Genomic DNA, 19,983 nt, shown 5'->3' with positions numbered 1-19,983 from the left:
GCGACCCCGTTTGCTCCTTTTTTTACGCGCTCCGTCTGGCACGCGCACACGGGAGCGCGACAGAATCCAGATTTTTGTTTTTCGGCCAAAATTTTTTTTTTAATTCAGCAAATTCCAAAAATATTAAACTTTGATTTCCTGATTCATTTATGGAACTATTTTGTTTTAAAACAATACAAAAAATGAATACAAAATGTTGATGAGCAGTTATTCAGGAGAGGAGAAAGTACTTAAGTACACTTGTACGGTACTTTATACTTGTACTCTACTACGTTTCAGAGACGTATTTAGTATATTATCTATAGTATTTAATGTACTACATTTATTTATTTATCAAGTCAATAAACTGTATTTGTGTTTTAAGCCTGTTAAAGTAAATATTAAGACAAATCTTTGGATTAATTATTAAAATAGTATTTTTATTGTATTTATTATAAAGTTTATCAGATATATAAATCATTATTATTGTTAAATGTGTTTTACTGCTTCAACATATAATACAAATATACATTTATATATTTAAATATATTTATTATATTATAAATATATGATACTTTCACTCAGTATTCTGTGGTATTAGTACTTTTACTTTTGTACTTGAAGTACATTGTGAGGCTGATACTTTCACTCAGTATTCTGTGGTATTAGTACTTTTACTTTGGCACTTGAAGTACATTGTGAGGCTGATACTTTCACTCAGTATTCTGTGGTGACAAAACATTTCTAAGCCGATCATTCGTCCTGTGATGGTGGTATAAGTACATGTGTGTACTTGTACCTGATGGACAGACAGTATCAGTACATGTGTGTACTTGTACCTGATGGACAGACAGCAGTAAAAAGGAACCCATTGCTTCTTTATTACTTGTCATTGTACAGTAGTTTCTCTTCGTAGCTGCCTCGAGTTTCTCTTTTTGTTCTTCCTCATTTTTTATCAACACAACAGAAGTTTATGACAAAGTATAAAAAAAGAACCAAAAACAATAAAACTTCTCTTTTCACAACAAAAACTACATTTGGCAAAAAGGTGAGAATGACGATGGTCCAGTGCATCTTTAGAACATGATGAAGAGCAGAGAGGAGGTCCAGACCGGTCGGGGCCTCTGATTGGATGAGAGCTGTCAGGGGGCGGATTTGTGGTCCAATAAGATTTGATCTCCTCGCTTGTTGCTAGGTGAAGTTTGATATGAATCGTTGATCCCAAAGTTACAATAAAAACAAAACAAATCACAACGAATAGAAAATATATAAAAGCTGACCTCTGAACCTTCTGGTGTGTTTATGGCACAACACGGTGTTTATGGCAATTTAATATTCAAATAATACTACTTTGTATTTCATGTTTTACCTCCACTGCACCTTTAATACAAATAATCATTGTGTCTAAATAATATTTCACAGTTTATGAACAAATGTTCACTTTGAATGATTTAAAACAGAAAACCAGATCCTCATCCATTAAACGGTCAGCTAGCTAACATGCTACTGTGAAGCTAAAATGGTACCATGTAGCTAACACGTAGCAAGCCAGTATTAGCTAGTTAGCTACGCACACTGATGAGCTAATTAGCTCGTAGCTCTGTATTTAGTTAGCTCCTTAACATTTTAACCACTGGAATAAACAGTTTCTATACAAGGAGTTAGTTAAATAGTAGTACCGAACAAGCTAATGCTAGCATAACTCATCCCAGGTGATATCATGCCAACATTGGTTAGCTAGGTTGTGTTAGCTTGTTTCCCCAGCTTACTAACAAGCTAATAAATTAGCTCATTAAAAGAAATTAATTTGAACTACATCTTAACTAGCTTGCTTGCTAATGTTAGCTAGCTAACAGCAATACCAGCTTTCTCGCTCATTTTTTAGACATTAATAAAATGGTATATTTTACTTTTTATTGCAGAGTCCAACAATAACATTAGCTAGCTAACAAGCAACTTCATGCTACCATGTAGCTAACATGGAACAAGTCAGTATTAGCTTGTTATCTAAGCTAACCAATAAGTTAGCTCATTGAAATTATTGGATGATAGTTTGGGATTAGCACTAGAGCTAAATCTTCGTTAGCTTGCTGGCTAATGTTAGCTAGCCAGTGACGACAGCAGTTATTTAGACTGTTTCGCATGTTTGTCGTTTTTTGGGGACTGAGTAAAGTGCAGCAGAGGTAACACAACAACTATGACAGAACAGCCCGCTAATATGAAGCTAACATGCTAACCAACATGCTAGCCATTACAAATCTACTGAGCTCTCCATGATGTGTTTGGCTGTTTGATTTGAAAATACATTATGAAATATGATAGAGAATAATCCCTCCCCCCCAGTGGGGGTCATCCCCATGTTCCCAGAATCCTTTGTTCTTGATATGAACATAATCAAGAGCTTGATGAGGTGAACCATTAACGCGTCATATCACCAGATATTAAACTGGAGCTCTGGGAACATAGACACGCCCCTCAGTGCTGCGGACACGCCCCCGTAAAGGCATGGGCACGCCCCCTCAGTGCCACCGCCTGATCACATGATCGACAGCCAGTTCCCACATAAAGACACAAATATATTTTTACATTTGAGGCCTCTGAGATAAACTACAGAAGCCCATTTAGCCCAAAAAACAAAGATGTTAAACTTTGATTTAGAGAGTGAGATTATGATATAAATCCAGACTGTGGGATCAATTCATCAGGATGACATTTGTTTACTTTAATTCCTTTTGGTTATGTGGCACTAATGGGCTTCCATAGAACATCTTCATCATGAGGAAGACGAACGAAGACCAATCAGATCAACAGGAAGTGAGATATGAGAAGAGAAGGAATGTTTTAAACTGGAGGCACAAAATAAATTAAGAACAAACTCCTGAGAAAACACCATCAACAACGTCCCAACAGAACCTGATCACATGACTGACACACACACACACACACACACACACACACACACACACACACACACACACACACACACACACACACACACACACACACACACACACACCTTAAAGTAACAGTCTGACATTTTACAGGGAGAGAGGGGGTTAGCCTAGCTTAGAACAAAGACTGGGAGCAGGGGGAAACTGCTAGCTTAGCACAAAAACCGGGAGTCTCATGAGACAATAAAAGATGTCTCTGGGTTTCTTTAACGGACCAAACGGGTCATCGATCAAAACAATCTCCATCTTTTGCGCCGTGTTCATTTTGTTGACGTCGTCTCGTTTGAATAAACTTTATTGGAATAGTGTTTGTGTTCAGCGTCCTGAGAGCCATTAAAACAAGTAGTGTGGGCATTGTGGGTAACTACATACCTGACCTCATAGAGAAAAGAGGCTTTTTTAGAGCGTCAACTTAACATTTTAGGGCACTCCAATTGTTTAGCTTAGCACAGAGACTGGAAGCGGAGGGAAACTGTTAGCCTAGCTTATCACAAACACTGGAAGCAGGGGGAAACTGTTAGCCTAGCATAGCATAAACACTGGTAGCAGAGGTAAACGTTAGCCTAGCTTAGCATAAACACTGTTAGCAAAGGTAAACTGTTAGCCTAGCTTAGCATAAACACTGGTAGCAGAGGTAAACTGTTAGCCTACCTTAGCACAGAGACCAGAAGCAGAGGGAAATGGTTAGCCTAGCTTAGCACAAACACTGGAAGCAGAGGTAAACTGTTAGCCTAGCTTAGCACAAACAGTGGAAGCAGGGGGAAATTGTTAGCCTAGCTTAGCACAAATGTCAGACCGTCCTTATTGTAAAGTTCGTGTGTGTGTGTGTGTGTGTGTGTGTGTGTGTGTGTGTGTGTGTGTGTGTGACGAGCAGGTGGATGACTGGCATGATGATTGGTCGTAAGGGGGAAGGATGGAAGGATAGAATGAAAGGAGGGAAGGTGTTAGGGTCATTTACAGTAAACTACACATATATACACACACCCAAAATTGTACAGAGAACAAATATGTACATGCTCAGGGTTTCTATATTTTACTATTACCAACAACTTTCCCAGAATATCTTCCTCCTCCTCCTCCTCACGTCAGGAGAAATGTTGCACAGGTGCCTCCTCCTCCTGCTCCTCACCCGTCTGTAGTGTAACGAGGTGGGAGGCGGGGCTTGTGGGCCGTCTGGACCAATAACTGGAGTGTCATGTGACATGAGGAGGACTTTAGCTGTTCTTCAGCAGCGTTCTGTCTTCAGGAGGACAGGAGGAGGAGGACGAAGAGGACGAGGAAGAGGACGACGACGAAGCAGCAGCCGCGGTGGTGGTGGTGGCAGAGGAAGAGGAAGAGGAGGACGAGGATGAGGACGAGGACGAGGACGAGGCGACGTGAGGAGGGAAGGAGAGCAGCTGACCCGTCTCTGAGGACACGAGGGAGCAGCAACGAAGATCCACCGTCTGGAGGGAGGAGCAGCGACGGAGCAACGACACACACTGATCCGTCACCTTACCACAGCCTGGAAGACAGACAGGAGGTCAGACAGACAGACAGGACGTCAGACAGTCAGACAGAGAGAGCGAGAGAGAGCGAGAGCGAGAGCGAGAGCGAGAGAGAGAGAGAGAGAGAGAGAGAGAGACATACCTGCCAGGCTGAGGTGGGTGAGACTGTCTCTGAGGGGGGAGATAGAGGAGGTGAGGGTGTGCACCGTCTGGTCGCTGATGTTCCCACACTGGCTCAGGTCCAACCGGCTCAGGTGAGGAACGTAACGAGACAACAGGCGGGACGACGCGTCCGTCAGGTCCAAACCGGCCAATCGCAGCTCAGTCACGTTCTGGAAACGCCCCACTCTGGTCTCACCGTGAGCTGGACGACCAATCACAGAAGGGAGTTTATGAACCGGACTGATCGGCCAATCAGAGGCCAGAAAACAAGTAATTTATTAAGTGACTTGTTATATATGTGTGTGTGTGTGTGTGTGTGTGTGTGTGTGTGTGTGTGTGTGTGTGTGTGTGTGTGTGTCTTTCACCTGTCCTGGTGTCAGGTGTGTGTGTGTGTCTCTCACCTGTCCTGGTGTCCGGTGGGGGGGCCAGCAGCTCCCTCAGGTGAGAGTCTTTGAGGTCCTCCACTCTGCTGAGGTCCAGCAGCTTCAGACAGGGACAGACGGCCTGACACAGAGCGGAGACCGCCGGCCATGGACACCCAGAGACATTCAGCTCCAGCAGACCTGAGCGGGACACAGGATAGGTGTGAGACAGGTGGCAGGATTTTGGGAGGCAACAGGTTTGTGTTGTGGAAACAAAAAGGTAAACAGGAAGTACAGAGGGAGAGGATAGACAGACGGGGAGGACAGACAGACGGGGATGTGAGACAGACGGGGAGGACAGACAGATGGGGAGGTGAGACAGACGGGGAGGACAGACAGACAGGGAGGACAGACATGGAGTCACCTGGTAAGCGGTTGATCAGCCACATGAGCTGTTTCTTGGAGATGTTGGTATAACCCAGGTTCAGGGAGACGGGCTGCCGGCGGATGATACCACTCAGCATGGGGGGGGTGATGGAGCGCTGCCGACTCAGATCGATCTGAGTCCACAACCGTTTATCACAACACCTGAAGAAGAAACGAGACGAGACACTGACATGTGGAAGATGTGATGTCACCGTGAGGTCAGTGTGATGTCACCGTGATGTCAGTGTGATGTCACCGTGAGGTCAATGTGAGGTCAGTGTGATGTCAGTGTGAGGTCAGTGTGATGTCAGTGTGAGGTCACCGTGAGGTCAGTATGAGGTCAGTGTGAGGTCACCGTGAGGTCAGTGTGATGTCACCGTGAGGTTAGTGTAAGGTCAGTGTGATGTCAGTGTGAGGTCAGTGTGATGTCACTCACCAGCGACTCCAGGTGCGACACACCCTCATGCAGACACACAGCTCTCTCTGGCTCAGGTGAGTGAAGACTCTGAGCCAGACGTCACGTGTCATGATGTGGGAAGAGCCAGAGTCCAGCGGCAGGCAGCTGGGCTCGGGGCAGGTGGGGGGGGGTCGCACAAGGTGCCTCTCCATCTGAACGGGTCGGGGGGGCGAGGGGACGGCGGGGGGGCTGCGCTTCATCATCTGAGAGCGGGGGGCGAGGCGGGACGGCTGGGAGCAGGGGGACGCCGCCATTGATGACATCATCAGGCTGCCCCCCCCCCCCTCCTCCCCCGTTAGAGGAGGAGGTGTTTCTGGACGTCTGGTTCTTACTGTTGCTGCGGATCTTGTTGCCGCGGCTCCCGCCGCCTTTGGCCCCGCCCCCTCCCCCCCCCCCCACTGTGTCTGTGATTGGTCAGAACTCCGCTGGCGTTCTCCTTCTCCCCCCCCTCCCTCCCCCCTCCCGCCCCCCCTCGTGTCCTCCCGTTTCGAGCCTCCGTCCCGTTGCTGCGCTGCTTCCCTGTGAAGCCGTCATGCTGCGAGGACGGAGGCATCTGATTGGAGGAGAGGGGTGAGTTCTTCCTGGTCCTGTCAGAGGTGGGTGTGTCCTCCTCCTCTCCATCCAGCAGGCCTCCTTTACGTCCTCGTGGAGGTAGCCCCGCCTCTCCTCCTGTAGCTCCTCCCCCTCTCCGTCGAGCCTTCTCCCCCTGCTCCTCCTCCCGTAGCTCCTCCTCCTCCTCCCTCCCCGCCTCCCCCTCTGACTCCTCACTGGCGCTGAAGCCCAGCTCAGCCAGACGTCTCTCCCTCTCCCTCTCCCTCTCTCTCTCCCTCTCACTGCGACTCCTCTCTCGCTCCGTCCGCCCCCCCCCACCGCTGCCGTAGACGACGGGGGGAGGTGGGGCAGGGGAGGAGGAGGAAGGGGAGGAGCCTCCTCCCGCCTCCCCCCCCCTGAGAGAGTCGTCTGAGTCCGACTCTGAGTCTGACTCTGAGCTGGAGGAGGAGGAGGAGGAGGACTCTGGCCGTCGCTCCAGAAGACACATCCTCTTGAAGCGCTCCAGTTTCTCCCTGTGGTGGGAGCGCTGGTCTGCACTGGACGTCCCTCCTCCTCCTGCTCCTCCTCCTCCAGGCTGAGAAGAAGAAGAGGAGCCCTGTAGTCCTCCTGCTCCTCCTCCAACTGAGGTGGGACCGTTGGACTCCACCGCCTCCTGTTTGGGTTTCTGATGAGAGAACGAAACAATGAAATCATGAAGTCTTCTCTTCAGTGTAATAATAGTAATAATTAATATTATTCATAATAACAATAATAATAATAACAATAATAATAATAACGTCTTCATGCCTTTTTGAGGCGTTTCTCATGGGCGCCCTTCATCTGAGAGAGAGACAGGAAGAAGAGAGACAGTGAGACACAGAGCAGTGAGACACAGAGCGTGAGACACAGAGACAGTGAGACACACACACACACACACACACACACACACACACACACACACACAGAGCAGTGAGAAACAGAGACAGTGAGACACAGAGGCAGTGAGACATTGAGACACAGAGACAATGAGACAAAAACAGTGAGACACAGAAACAGTGAGATACAGAGCAGTGAGACACAAAGAGTGAGACAGAGACACAAACAGTGAGACACAGAGACAGTGAGATACAGAGCAGTGAGACACAGAGACAGTGAGACACAGAGCAGTGAGACAAAGAGACAGTGAGACAGAGCAGTGAGACACAGAGACAGTGAGACACACAGACAGTGAGACACAGAGACAGGTTTAACATGCTTCATCGTGTCATCAATCCTTTACTCAGCGAGTCATCTCGTTAAATAACTATGACGTCATAATGATCTGCTCTGTGATTGGTTCACACTCACCTTCTTCTTGGGTCCACTGTCCTGAGGAAGCTCCTTCTCCTTCTTCCTCTTGTGTCCCCCCTCCGTCCTCCCCCCCTCCTCCAGGGAGGGAGGGGCTTTCTTTTTAGGGGGAGGGTCATCAGTGAGCTTCCATCGACCCACCTCCCCGTTATCCAGCTTCCTCTTCCCGAGACCGTCCGCCTGGTCCTGGACACACACATGAGGTAGCGTTAAAACAGACCAGTACGGACCGCCACAGACCGGTACATTACATTACAGTCATTTAGCAGACGCTTTTATCCAAAGCGACTTACAATTCAGTATCTATACACCGTAGGCACAGCTACGGGAGACATTTTAGTACGGACAGCCACAGACCACCACAGACCAGTATGGTCCGCTACAGACCACTACAGTCCGCCACGGACCGGTACGGACCTCCACAGACCGCAACAGACCAGTACAGTCCGCCACGGATAAAGTTGTACATTTACAATCATTTAACTTCTCGTTAAATTAAAACTTTGTGTTGAAATGTTGCATCTTTGATGATTTAAAGCTCTTATTATCATTATTGATCTTAAGTAACCCGAGCTCTACGATTTATCTGTATGAACCACAAACAATAACCACGCTGACGCCTAGACGACCTTACTTTGACCGTTAATGGAGTAGCTATGAACTGGTCTGGACTCTTACTGGCTCTGGTTCTTACCTTACTGGTTTTGCCCTCCTTGTGGCACTTTGGACACTCCCAACAGTTTGGGATCTCATCGTTGATGATTCCTTCAGCTTTACCCATCTGAGGAGACACAACCAGTCAACAAAGTGGTAATAACAACGATCACAACAACGATCACAACAACGATAACAACGACATGCCTTAAAGAGCTCTTCTGGATTCTCTCCTCTCACTGAGAGGAGACGATGGTTCCTCATACAAACTTTAAACTCACAGACGATGTGAGACATCACTGACCTTCAGACAGCTCGGGTGGATGATCTCGTTACAGATGGTGCACTCCATCAGAGAGAGGCTGAACTTCTCCTCCTCAGAGTCCACCGTGTCCTCTTTACCCGCCTCACCACACGAAAAACACACCGCCGTGTGAGGCAGCACCGGCTGAAGAGGGAGAGACAGACAGGTGGGTCAGACAGGTGGGTCAGACAGGTAGAGAGACAGACAGGTAGAGAGACAGGGGTCTCAGAGGAACCACCAGAGGGTGTCTCTCCTTGTGCAGGAGGAACAAGAGGAGCACCCCCCCACTCCTCCTCCTCCAGAAACAATAAAAGGTAAACTAAATAAAGAAACAGAAATAATATGAAGATCTACTGACTCAGAGTGTGTGTGTGTGTGTGTGTGTGTGTGTGTGTGTGTGTGTGTGTGTGTGTGTGTGTGTGTGTGTGTGTGTGTGTGTGTGTGTGTGTGTGTGTGTGTGTGTGCGCGTGCGTGCGTCTCTCACCGCCGTGCACTGTCTCAGGAGACAGGACTGCTTCATGCGTCCTGGTCCTCCGAACTTCTTCATGTCCTTACAGAAGTGACACTCTCCACACTCCGTCCTCATGCAGGCCTGACAGCGCCGGCACCGAGTCCTCCTGCGCCTCGCCCCCCCGCCCAGCGCCTTACTGCCCGACATCCCCGAACAAGTCAGCTGGAGAGAAAACACAGGAGTGTTAGTGTGAGGAGGGGCCAGGTAGTTTAGGGCTTCGTAGGCCGTGAACACTTTAAAGTCTACTCTGTGTTTGACTGGGAGCCGGTGGAGGCTGAGAAGGACCGGGGTGATGCGTTCATAGCGGCGGGTGGAGGTGAGCGGTTGAGCGGCAGAGTTCTGAACATGTTGGAGTTCATTGAGGATCTCGTTGGGAGAGCCGTAGAGGATGCTGTTGCGGTAGTCGAGTCTGGAGGTGATGAGGGCATGGATGAGAATTTCGGTGGTGGTAGAGGACAGGGAGGGCCGGAGGCGTGAGATGTTCCTGAGGTGAAAGACGGCAGGTTTGGTGATGTGGTTGGTGAGGGGTAGGAAAGAGAGGGTGGGGTTGAGGGGTTAAGTTATTTAATAACCACAGCTATTTAATCCACATGCAGGCTGAAGATCCTTGTATGGAGCTGAATCCAGGTCAAACGTTTTTTTGGGTTGAATATAATTTTGATTCAGTTCTGGAATCGTTTTGAATACATTTTTTTTTCATGTTTCACTTTCATATATATTTTGATATTTGAGTCCTTATATTTTTCAGTTCAGACTTTTGACCCTGATCTAACGTGGGGGCGTGTCATCATGAGTGACAGCAGAGGACCGTCCTCCAAGCGGTGCCCACGTTACCTGAAGGCAACGTGGGCACCGCGAGAATTCAACCCTTTCTATACACCATATTCACGTGAATGCAGTGGGGAAACTGAGCGCCAGCTATCCTGAAGGAAACTTCTGATGGAACCAGCTACTGGTTCCATCAGAAGCACAAACTCACGCTCCACCTCCCCGACGGTGCGGGCGAGACAGACCCGCGGCGCCGGGATCCCACCTCACCCGGCACGCTGGCCCTCACTTTCATTGCACCACGGGGTTCGCAGTTGCTTCACCCTCTGAGTCTCGCGTGCGCTAGACTCCTTGGTTCATGTTTCATGACGGGTCGGGTGTGTTGCCGACATCGCCGCAGACCCCCGATGCCTTTTACTTGAGCCGATCCCCGCCCTGGCGACGTGGTTGGGGCGCACCGGTCGACGGTTGCGCCGGGACCCGTCCCTCCCCGCAGGGAGAGCGGGCACAGCGAGCACTTAGTCCACGGCCCCGGGAAGCGTTGAGGTCTGGGTGGGGAGCGCTGAAAAGCATCTTGCCGGGTCGCGGCGCATCACCACGGAGGATATGCGCCTGGCGAAGGTATAGCGGTCGTGCTGACGTGCAAATCGGTTGTCCGACCTGGGTATAGAGGCCAAAGACTGATGGAACCAGTAGCTGCAGCTACATGGTTCCCTCCAAAGTTTCTCTCACGGAGGGGGCGTGTCTACAGCACCTGTCTGTGTGACTCTCACAGAGGGGCGTGTCTACAGCACCTGTCTGTGTGACTCTCACAGAGGGGTGTGTCAACAGCACCTGTCTGTGTGACTCTCACAGAGGGGCGTGTCTACAGCACCTGTCTGTGTGACTCTCACAGAGGGGCGTGTCTACAGCACCTGTCTGTGTGACTCTCACAGAGGGGGCGTGTCTACAGCTCCTGTCTGACTCTCACAGAGGGGGCGTGTCTACAGCTCCTGTCTGACTCTCACAGAGGGGGCGTGTCTACAGCACCTGTCTGTCTGACTCTCACAGAGGGGGCGTGTCTACAGCACCTGTCTGTCTGACTCTCACAGAGGGGGCGTGTCTACAGCACCTGTCTGTCTGACTCTCACAGAGGGGGCGTGTCTACAGCACCTGTCTCTGTGACTCTCTCAGAGGGGGCGTGTCTACAGCTCCTGTCTCTGTGACTCTCTCAGAGGGGGCGTGTCTACAGCACATGTCTGTGTGACTCTCTCAGAGGGGGCGTGTCTACAGCACATGTCTGTGTGACTCTCTCAGAGGGGGCGTGTCTACAGCACATGTCTGTGTGACTCTCTCAGAGGGGGCGTGTCTACAGCACCTGTCTGTGTGACTCTCACAGAGGGGGTGTCTACAGCTCCTCCGTGATGAAGTGAGCGCTCAGTCTTTTCCTCTTCACAGAGGAATGATCTTCATACTGAAGTGGTGTGTGAGGGGATTTCGTAGCGTGGCCCAAGACTTTAACCAGATTTTTAAATCCTTTGTTTTCCTCACCGGAGTGTCCCCTTCACTGACAGACTGTGATGGTGTCTCTTCATATGTGTGGACATGTCGATGCGTTACCGTTGTCGTGTGTCTTTCTCTTTAAACGTCTACACACAGTAACGGTTCTGTCCACCACCCTCATCCTCATAAGCTACATGGAAGACAAAATGATCCCAAACTTGAGACTTCAATGACGCCGTTAGCTCCTCCTCTCACCGTGACTTTCACCGTTGAACTCTTAAGCTGCTCCGTTCACGTGAACACACTACTGCTTCATATCTGTTCACTGTAGCTCTGCGTTGATATTCTGGGACTTAGCAGTAACACTTTATTACACACTATGATGATGAAACTGTAAAAAAAATACTCAAGTGATCTGAACCGTGAGTGGTGATCCGTTACACCACTACGCCACATATTTTACGACACGCGCTCTCTGTCCGCTGGTGGGAGTGTGCTCACCTGTGTGTGTGTGTGTGTGTGTGTGTGTGTGTGTGTGTGTGTGTGTGTGTGTGTGTGTGTGTGTGTGTGTGTGTGTGTGTGTGTGTCGTGCGCGATAAGAGAGCAGAGGAGAACTGTAAACGTGACCGTGTAGAGACAGAAATGACATGCCGTCTGTAAATAAGATAAACAACATTTAGTTTGTCATTTGTAGTTTTAGTTTGTTTAATTAAACAAACGGTGTAGAACTGTTCTAAAGGAAGCTTAAATGACTTCTGTTGTGATCTGAAGCTACAGAGAACATAACATGAAACAAAATGAACTAGACCTTCAAGGGGGGCGGGGTTTATATATAATAAACATTAAGGAGATTATTTATGTTTATATATGTTAAACATTAAGAAGATTATTTATGTTTATATATGTTAAACATTAAGGAGATTATTTATGTTTATATATGATAAACATTAAGGAGATTATTTATGTTTATATATGTTAAACATTAAGGAGATTATTTATGTTTATATATGTTAAACATTAAGAAGATTATTTATGTTTGTATATGATAAACATTAAGGAGATTATTTATGATATACATGTTAAACATTAAGAAGATTATTTTTGATTATATATGTTAAACATTAAGGAGATTATTTATGTTTGTATATGATAAACATTAAGGAGATTATTTATGATTATACATGATAAACATTAAGGAGATTATTTATGTTTGTATATGATAAACATTAAGGAGATTATTTGTGATTATATATGTTAAACATTAAGGAGATTATTTATGTTTGTATATGATAAACATTAAGGAGATTATTTATGATTATATATGATAAACATTAAGGTGATTATTTATGTTTATATATGATAAACATTTAGGAGATCATTTATGTTTATATATGTTCAACATTAAGGAGATTATTTATGATTATATGTTAAACATCAAGGAGATTTATGTTTATATATGTTAAACATTGAGATTATTTATGTTTATATATGTTAAATATTAAGGTGATTATTTATGTTTGTATATGATAAACATTAAGGAGATTATTTATGTTTATATATGATAAACATTTAGGAGATTATTTGTTTATATGTTAAACATTAAGAAGATTATTTGTGATTATATATATTAAACATTAAGGAGATTATTTATGTTTATATATGATAAACATTAAGGTGATTATTTATGATTATTATTATTTGTTTCATGTAACACACCTCTTATTGACCTGACTTTTATCCATTTATCAGCATTAGTTCCCACCTGAGCATCAATAGAGACTGTGTTGTTCTTATAAACATAAAGCTAGCTATCAACCATAGCTAGCACAAGTTAGCACTCAAGAATAATGAAGATGCGCATCTGGTTCCACTATCGAGGTTAGCTGCTAACGGCTAACAGCTAGCACGTCACATTAACCTGGCTCCACATTAATACCTGTAAACGTGTATCCAGGTGTGTAGTTGATTAAATATCACACCTGTGAAATGACCCAGTGATGCGCTCCATGCTAGGCTAACATGTTTAGCTTAGCAGAGCTAGCTGCTCCACAGTCCGCTTCCTCTTTCATTATCTCTCCTCATTAAAGACACAGATGGAGGTTAATAAAACAAACATGGCCGCTGATAAAGACACACTAACCTCTTCGTATCAGGTCGCATGCTCCTTGGTCGCTCATTAGAAATATAATATTAGCCCACAGTTAGCACCACGTTAGCTTCGGTTTAGCTTCCTTGTTTCTTTCTCTCCGCCAGGCTACCGTGAGCTTTCCCGGGGCTGATCACACGAGACCCATCGCTGTAGCTTCCGGTGCTAGCTTAGCTTCCAGTGCTAGCCTCCAGTGCTAGCTTCCAGTGCTAGCTTCTCTAACGGACCCGCTGTGGGTCTGAATCTCTCCAAACTGATCGATATCGATCAAGTGAAGGGCGCAGTTTTGCTGACTTGAGTCTCGTGCCCCCCCCCCCCCCCAGAGCCTGTCTGTCTCTCTCTGTGTGAGTGAACCTGTCTCTCTTTCCGCTCAGCACGTTACAACGTGTTCTTCTTCGCGTCTTCCCGGGGGGCTTTAAAACACCTCAAACGTCTCATTTTAACTGAAGCGTAGTGTTTTTGTTTAATAACCCTCCGCGGGAACTAGACCCCATTGATCATCGCATTAGAATCGATCAGATATTGTGAGATAAAGAGCAGCGCGAGCGCTATTGTTCTCCGTGTGTCTATTGTGTGTGGCGCTCTTTAGGCTGCGGTGTTGTGCGTGATTTGGTGCGGTGTTGTGAGTCGGTTGGTGTCTCGTGTCATGTTGAACCCCCCCCTGCATTGATTACATCATACAGGTGACTACAGATATCACGCTCCACGTTCTGGCCTCCAGAGGAAATAAAATAAATAAAGAAACGTTGTAAATACAAGAGACGCGGAGCGTGAGCACGCACGACCCGCCTCTGCGTGATGACGTCGCTTTGTGCAGAGAGGCATGCTGGGATTTGTAGGGTGTTTTTTTTCAGTTTATACTTATTATACTATATATATATATATATATATATATATATATATATATATATATTGATACATATGTATGATGTATGTATACATCAGTCTCTCTCTCTGTGTCTCTCTGTCTCTGTCTCTCTCTCTCTCTTTCAATTTCAATTTCAATTTCAATAGCTTTATTGGCATGAAAGTTTAGAAACAGTATTGCCAAAGCACCAACAAAATTAAACATACAATAATATTAATACACAATAACATTAATATACAATATCATTAATATAACATCTAGTTTGATTATTAATTACATACATACAGTGTGTGTGTGTGTGTGTGTGTGTGTGTGTGTGTGTGTGTGTCACTCACTGTCCCTCATGTTGTGACATGTTAGGACATATTGGGCAGCTAGATACTTCCTATCTCCTTCTCCTAGGAGTAGTTTTAATTTTGAGTTGTTATTACATGTTTTAAAATCTGAAATTACATAGTTGAATTTGTTAAAGTAAATGTTCCTAATTTGATTGAATGCTTCACATTTTAGGAGGAAGTGCACCTCTGTCTCTGTCTCTTTCTCTCTCTCTGTCTGTCTCTCTCTCTCTCTCTCAATTCGGTTTATTGGCATGAAAGTCCAGAAACAGTATTGCCAAAGCATCTCTCTCTCTCTCTCTCTCTCTCTCTCTCTCTCTGCCTGCCCCCCCCCCCCCGACCCAAGCTAGCATGCTAAGCTAACCCAGCTAGCATCCCCTCAGTATAACTAGTAGAGACGCACCGGCTCCTCCATCAACATCCCGGTAGCCGTTCGGACTGAACCGACTCTCCCGTATTAACTCACACACTTGACCACAGACGGGACGCTGAAGCTGAGGCGTCCATTATTAAAATAACTGAAGATGATTAAGCTCTTTTCCCTGAAGCAGCAGAAGAAAGACGAGGAATCTGCTGGAGGAAACAGAACAGGAACCGGAGGGAAGAAAGCCAGCGCGGCCCAGCTCCGAATACAGAAAGGTAAGGTAGGCTAGTGGCTAGTGAACTATAGTGGCTAGTGAACTATGCTAGTGGCTAGTGAGGAACACCTAGACCCGTTGACCTGGTCCAGTCTAGTTACTAACGAACCCCCGGTACAGAGCCCCGGGTACACAAACAGAGGAAAAGCGGCTACAGGCTAACAGCTAGCACGCTAACTCTAAGTGGTGCTACCTAACGCTAGCTAGCTTTGTGCTAATATTTGAAAACAAAACAGTCAAAAGCTAGCCTAGCTTTAGGCTAATGTGGTTATTAGCACACAGCTAACTTTATCCATTAATCTAGACTCAGAACATATTTTGACTTTTAAACCAGCTCTCACTTCACAGTGACGCGAACGTGAAGGCTAACACGTTAGCTTCAACAAGCTAACCTGCTGTGTCAGCTCTCTGTTTAACAGAACAGTCTGTTAGTGACGTCATGACTCTCTGACAGGTAACTTAGACTGTTAAAGTAACGACCTGTGACCGGAAGTAACGGAGTTACAGTCTAAAGTACAGTACTTCGGTACGAGTCCAAAGTACTGTACTTCGGTGCGAGTCCGAAGTACAGTACTTCGGTACGAGTCCGAAGTACTGTACCTCGGTACGAGTCCGAAGTACTGTACTTCGGTACTAGTCGGTACTAGTCCAAAGTACTGTACTTCGGTGCGAGTCTAAAGTACTGTACCTCGGTACGAGTCCAAAGTACTGTACCTCGGTACTTTATACTGTACTACGTCTCAGAGGTACATGTGGTACTTTATACTGTACTACGTCTCAGAACACATCTGAGTCTTTAAATCAAACAAATATTAATACTGAGACTCTGGTTTTGATACCGAGTCTGTTTCACAGGTTGAATCCTACAGAGTAACTATTCAATGACAATATGTAAATATATATATATATATACGTATATATATATATATACGTATATATATATATATATGTATGTGTGTGTATATATATATATATATATATATGTATATGTATATATATATATGTATATGTATATATATATATATGTATATGTATATATATATATGTATATATATATATATATATATATATATATATATATGTATATATATATATATATATATATACACGTATATGTATGTATATATATATATGTATATATATACACGTATATGTATGTATATATATATATGTATACGTATATGTATGTATGTATATATATATATGTATACATATATGTATGTATGTATGTATATATATATATATATATATATATATATATATATATATACATACATACACACGTACGTATGTATGTATGTATGTATGTATGTATGTATGCTACAGACCGTAGCTGCGTCTCCGGTCTGTAGATGGTCTCTAGATTGTCTGAAGATGGTCTCTAGATTGTCTGAAGATGGTCTCTAGATGGTCTCTAGATGGTCTGTAGCTGGTCTCTAGATTGTCTGTAGCTGGTCTCTAGATTGTCTGTAGATGGTCTCTAGATTGTCTCTAGATGGTCTGTAGATGGTCTCTAGATTGTCTCTAGATGGTCTCTAGATTGTCTGTAGATGGTCTCTAGATTGTCTGAAGATGGTCTCTAGATTGTCTGTAGATGGTCTCTAGATGGTCTGTAGATGGTCTCTAGATTGTCTGTAGATGGTCTCTAGATTGTCTCTAGATGGTCTCTAGATGGTCTCTAGATTGTCTCTAGATTGTCTGTAGATGGTCTGTAGATAAACACTGAATTGTAAGTCGCTAAATGACTGTAATGTAATTTCTTCTCTCTGTTTCAGACATCAATGAGTTGAATCTTCCTAAAACGTGTGAGATCAACTTCCCCGATGATGATGACCTGCTGAACTTCAGACTCATCATCTCACCAGACGAGGTGTGAGTGTGTGAGAGAGAGAGAGAGAGAGAGAGAGAGAGAGAAAAGACTCGTTTATCTTCATCTTAGAAGAGATCAAATGTAACTTATGTGACTTAATGTTTGTGTTTGTCTCTCAGGGCTTTTACAAAGGAGGAAAGTTTGTCTTCAGCTTTAAGGTGAGACACATGTTCGTTCTCTCTCTCTCTCTCTCTCTCTCTCTCTCTCTCTCTCTCTCTCTCTCTCTCTCTCTCAAAGTGTCTAGTCTAAGATGGTGATGTAGTCTCTGTGTCTCAGGTAGGACAGGGTTACCCCCACGACCCCCCCAAGGTGAAGTGTGAGACCATGGTGTACCACCCTAACATCGACCTGGAGGGAAACGTCTGCCTAAATATCTTAAGGTCTGTACCTTAAGGTCTCTGGTAGGACGTCTGTCCACCTTAAGTCCACCATAAATCCACCAAAAAATCTATTTGCTTTTTTCTTTTTGTCCACAGAGAGGACTGGAAGCCTGTGTTGACAATAAACTCCATCATCTACGGTCTACAGTATCTATTTCTAGTGAGTTTTATTTTCACACGATTAACTCATTGATGGATCCACATACAGTAACTAACCCCCCCCCCCCCCCCCCCCAGGAGCCGAACCCAGAGGACCCGTTGAACAAGGAGGCAGCAGAAGTCCTGCAGACGAACCGGCGGCTCTTTGAGCAGAACGTCCACCGCTCTCTGAAGGGCGGCTACGTCGGTGCCACCTACTTTGAGAGGTGTCTTAAATAACTCCCCCTCCCTCCCTCCCTCCCCCCTACACTCCTCACCCTCCTGCCCCTCCTAACCCCCCCCCCCCCCCCGTCCTGCTCGTTGGCAGCAGCAGGAGCTGCAGCGACAGAAAGCAGCACGCCAGAAGACGCTTTTCTGTTCTAAAACAAAAGAAGAAGAAGAAAATTCCTCCCCTCCTTCTCCTCTTCTTCCTCCCTTCATCTCCCCCCTCCTCCCTTATTTCTTCTTTGTTTTACTTACAAGACGCAACATGAAACCGTTTACACGCCACAGGGGGGGCGCCGACACGCAACACACACCAGAACTGGACTCAAAGGAAACGGCTGACGGCAGCCGAGGGTGATGGGGGGGGGGGGGGGGGGGGGGGGCTGGAGTAGGTCGATGATTTGCCACGATGATGACATGATTTTCTTTTATTTTTATTTTGTGTGTGTGGCGAAAACACCTGCATCAGACAGACAGGTGTGCATCAGACAGACAGACGGTCAGAAGGACACGCCCCCCCCCCCCCCTGAGGAGGACACACCCCCCCGTCACGCTGTCAGGTGTTCGTTCGTTAACCGTCAGCAACCTCCAAACTCGCCAAGAAACGCTGTTTCTTAACAAACCGTTGACTGGCAACAAAGACTCAAGAAGTCACTGCGCTCGGTTGTTCTCCAAGAAACTAGTTCCAACAATAGTCATCCATGTTTTATAAAGCTAGCAGTGACTCCACACAGGGGGGAGGGGCTTCTAATGGCAGTGGGAGGGGCTTACAGTCCTGTCAAGAGCAGATGAGCCTTAAAAAGTCCCTCAAAACGAAAGTTTCCCTTATGGCAAGACATCAGTGGGAGGGGCTTGTGAGTCACATTGGGAGGGGCTGGTCGCAACAAAATCAGGCACGCCTTAAAAGTTCCTTAAAGTTTGACGGCAACATATTTTTTTTCAACCTGCGATGAATCGACGGCTGAAAGTGTAGTGATGTCGGCGCTGGAGGGAGGAGCTTAATTATGTCAGCGCGGGGGGGCGGGGCTTCAGAGTCGGTTGGAAGGAGCAGGTGCGCCTTAAATAGTTCTTGATAGTTTTCATGCCTGTGGTGACTCAACAGCTGGTGATGTCACGGCGTCCCTGAAGGGGGAGGGGCTTGTTTGACCTGATCTGTGGTTGGTCACATGATGCTGTTAATTGGCTGACAGGTGGAGGTGAATTAGAACTGAGACGAGTCAGTTTGGAGTTTGCTGCTAAATCACAAACGAACACAATGAGTGTCAGGGGGCGGGGCGTCGTGTCAAGTGGGCGGGGCTGTGGGGTCATTGTGTTTAAAGGGGTGGATGGGTGGGGTTTATGAGGGGGGTGGCTTTTGGTTTTCATTGGGGTACGTTGTGGTCACAGAGGGGAGGGGCTTCAAATGTTACGATTCTATTGTGTATATTAAAACCCCAGCTGTTCACATTGACTGCAATATGATTTATGTTAAATAAAATATAAACTTGAATGATTGTAACGATTTCTGTTGTTCATCAAGTTCATTTAGTTTTAAGATTTCACTTAAACACCAACGAATATAACCAGTTTAGACCCTGGAACAAGTCCTGAAGCACGAGTCCTGAAGCACAACGAGTCCTGAAGCATGAGTCCTGAACTACAACAATGAGTCCTGAACTACAACAATGAGTCCTGAAGCACAACGAGTCCTGAACTACAACAATGAGTCCTGAAGCACAACGAGTCCTGAACTACAACAATGAGTCCTGAAGCACGTGTCCTGAACTACAACAATGGCCGTCGATTGCTTTGCTTCCACCTTTTAAAGGGAAACTTTTTTTTTTTTGTCCAGTCATTGAAGAGTCAGCATCATTTCTGACGTTTGTCTTTAATGAACATTGGCTGGCAGGTGAGGGGGCGGGGTCAACTGTCATTACAGGTAACATTAAATAAGTCAGTTTTATGACATCAAACATTTCCATA

The 19,983-nt window shown here is 45.8% G+C and overlaps 2 protein-coding genes across 2 annotated transcripts; one reads left to right on the top strand and one right to left on the bottom strand.

Annotated features, from left to right (window-relative positions):
* Nucleotides 1–836: 836 nt before the first annotated feature.
* Nucleotides 837–14,195, bottom strand: zgc:158376 (uncharacterized protein LOC100101643 homolog). Its single transcript, XM_068725686.1, is given in 13 exon segments — nucleotides 837–4,434; nucleotides 4,560–4,781; nucleotides 4,981–5,142; nucleotides 5,366–5,529; nucleotides 5,804–6,109; nucleotides 6,111–6,208; nucleotides 6,210–7,040; nucleotides 7,163–7,195; nucleotides 7,703–7,888; nucleotides 8,397–8,483; nucleotides 8,661–8,804; nucleotides 9,145–9,333; nucleotides 13,562–14,195. Coding segments are annotated over 12 exon segments (2,697 nt in total). The 5' UTR covers nucleotides 9,319–9,333; nucleotides 13,562–14,195; the 3' UTR covers nucleotides 837–4,144.
* A 928-nt stretch (nucleotides 14,196–15,123) lies between these two features.
* ube2m (ubiquitin conjugating enzyme E2 M) lies at nucleotides 15,124–19,514 on the top strand. The gene is made up of 6 exons (XM_068725823.1): nucleotides 15,124–15,409; nucleotides 17,184–17,278; nucleotides 17,398–17,436; nucleotides 17,555–17,658; nucleotides 17,755–17,818; nucleotides 17,896–19,514. Exons 1-6 carry the CDS (start codon nucleotides 15,295–15,297, stop codon nucleotides 18,034–18,036), a joined length of 558 nt encoding a protein of 185 aa, XP_068581924.1. The 5' UTR covers nucleotides 15,124–15,294; the 3' UTR covers nucleotides 18,037–19,514.
* Nucleotides 19,515–19,983: the final 469 nt, after the last annotated feature.

The sequence above is a fragment of the Cebidichthys violaceus genome, unplaced genomic scaffold (assembly GCF_023349555.1).
Source record: "Cebidichthys violaceus isolate CVI_PGR_0920_01 unplaced genomic scaffold, fCebVio1.0.p SCAF_36, whole genome shotgun sequence".
Taxonomy (NCBI): domain Eukaryota; kingdom Metazoa; phylum Chordata; class Actinopteri; order Perciformes; family Stichaeidae; genus Cebidichthys; species Cebidichthys violaceus.
This window is presented reverse-complemented; position numbering and strand designations above follow the sequence as displayed.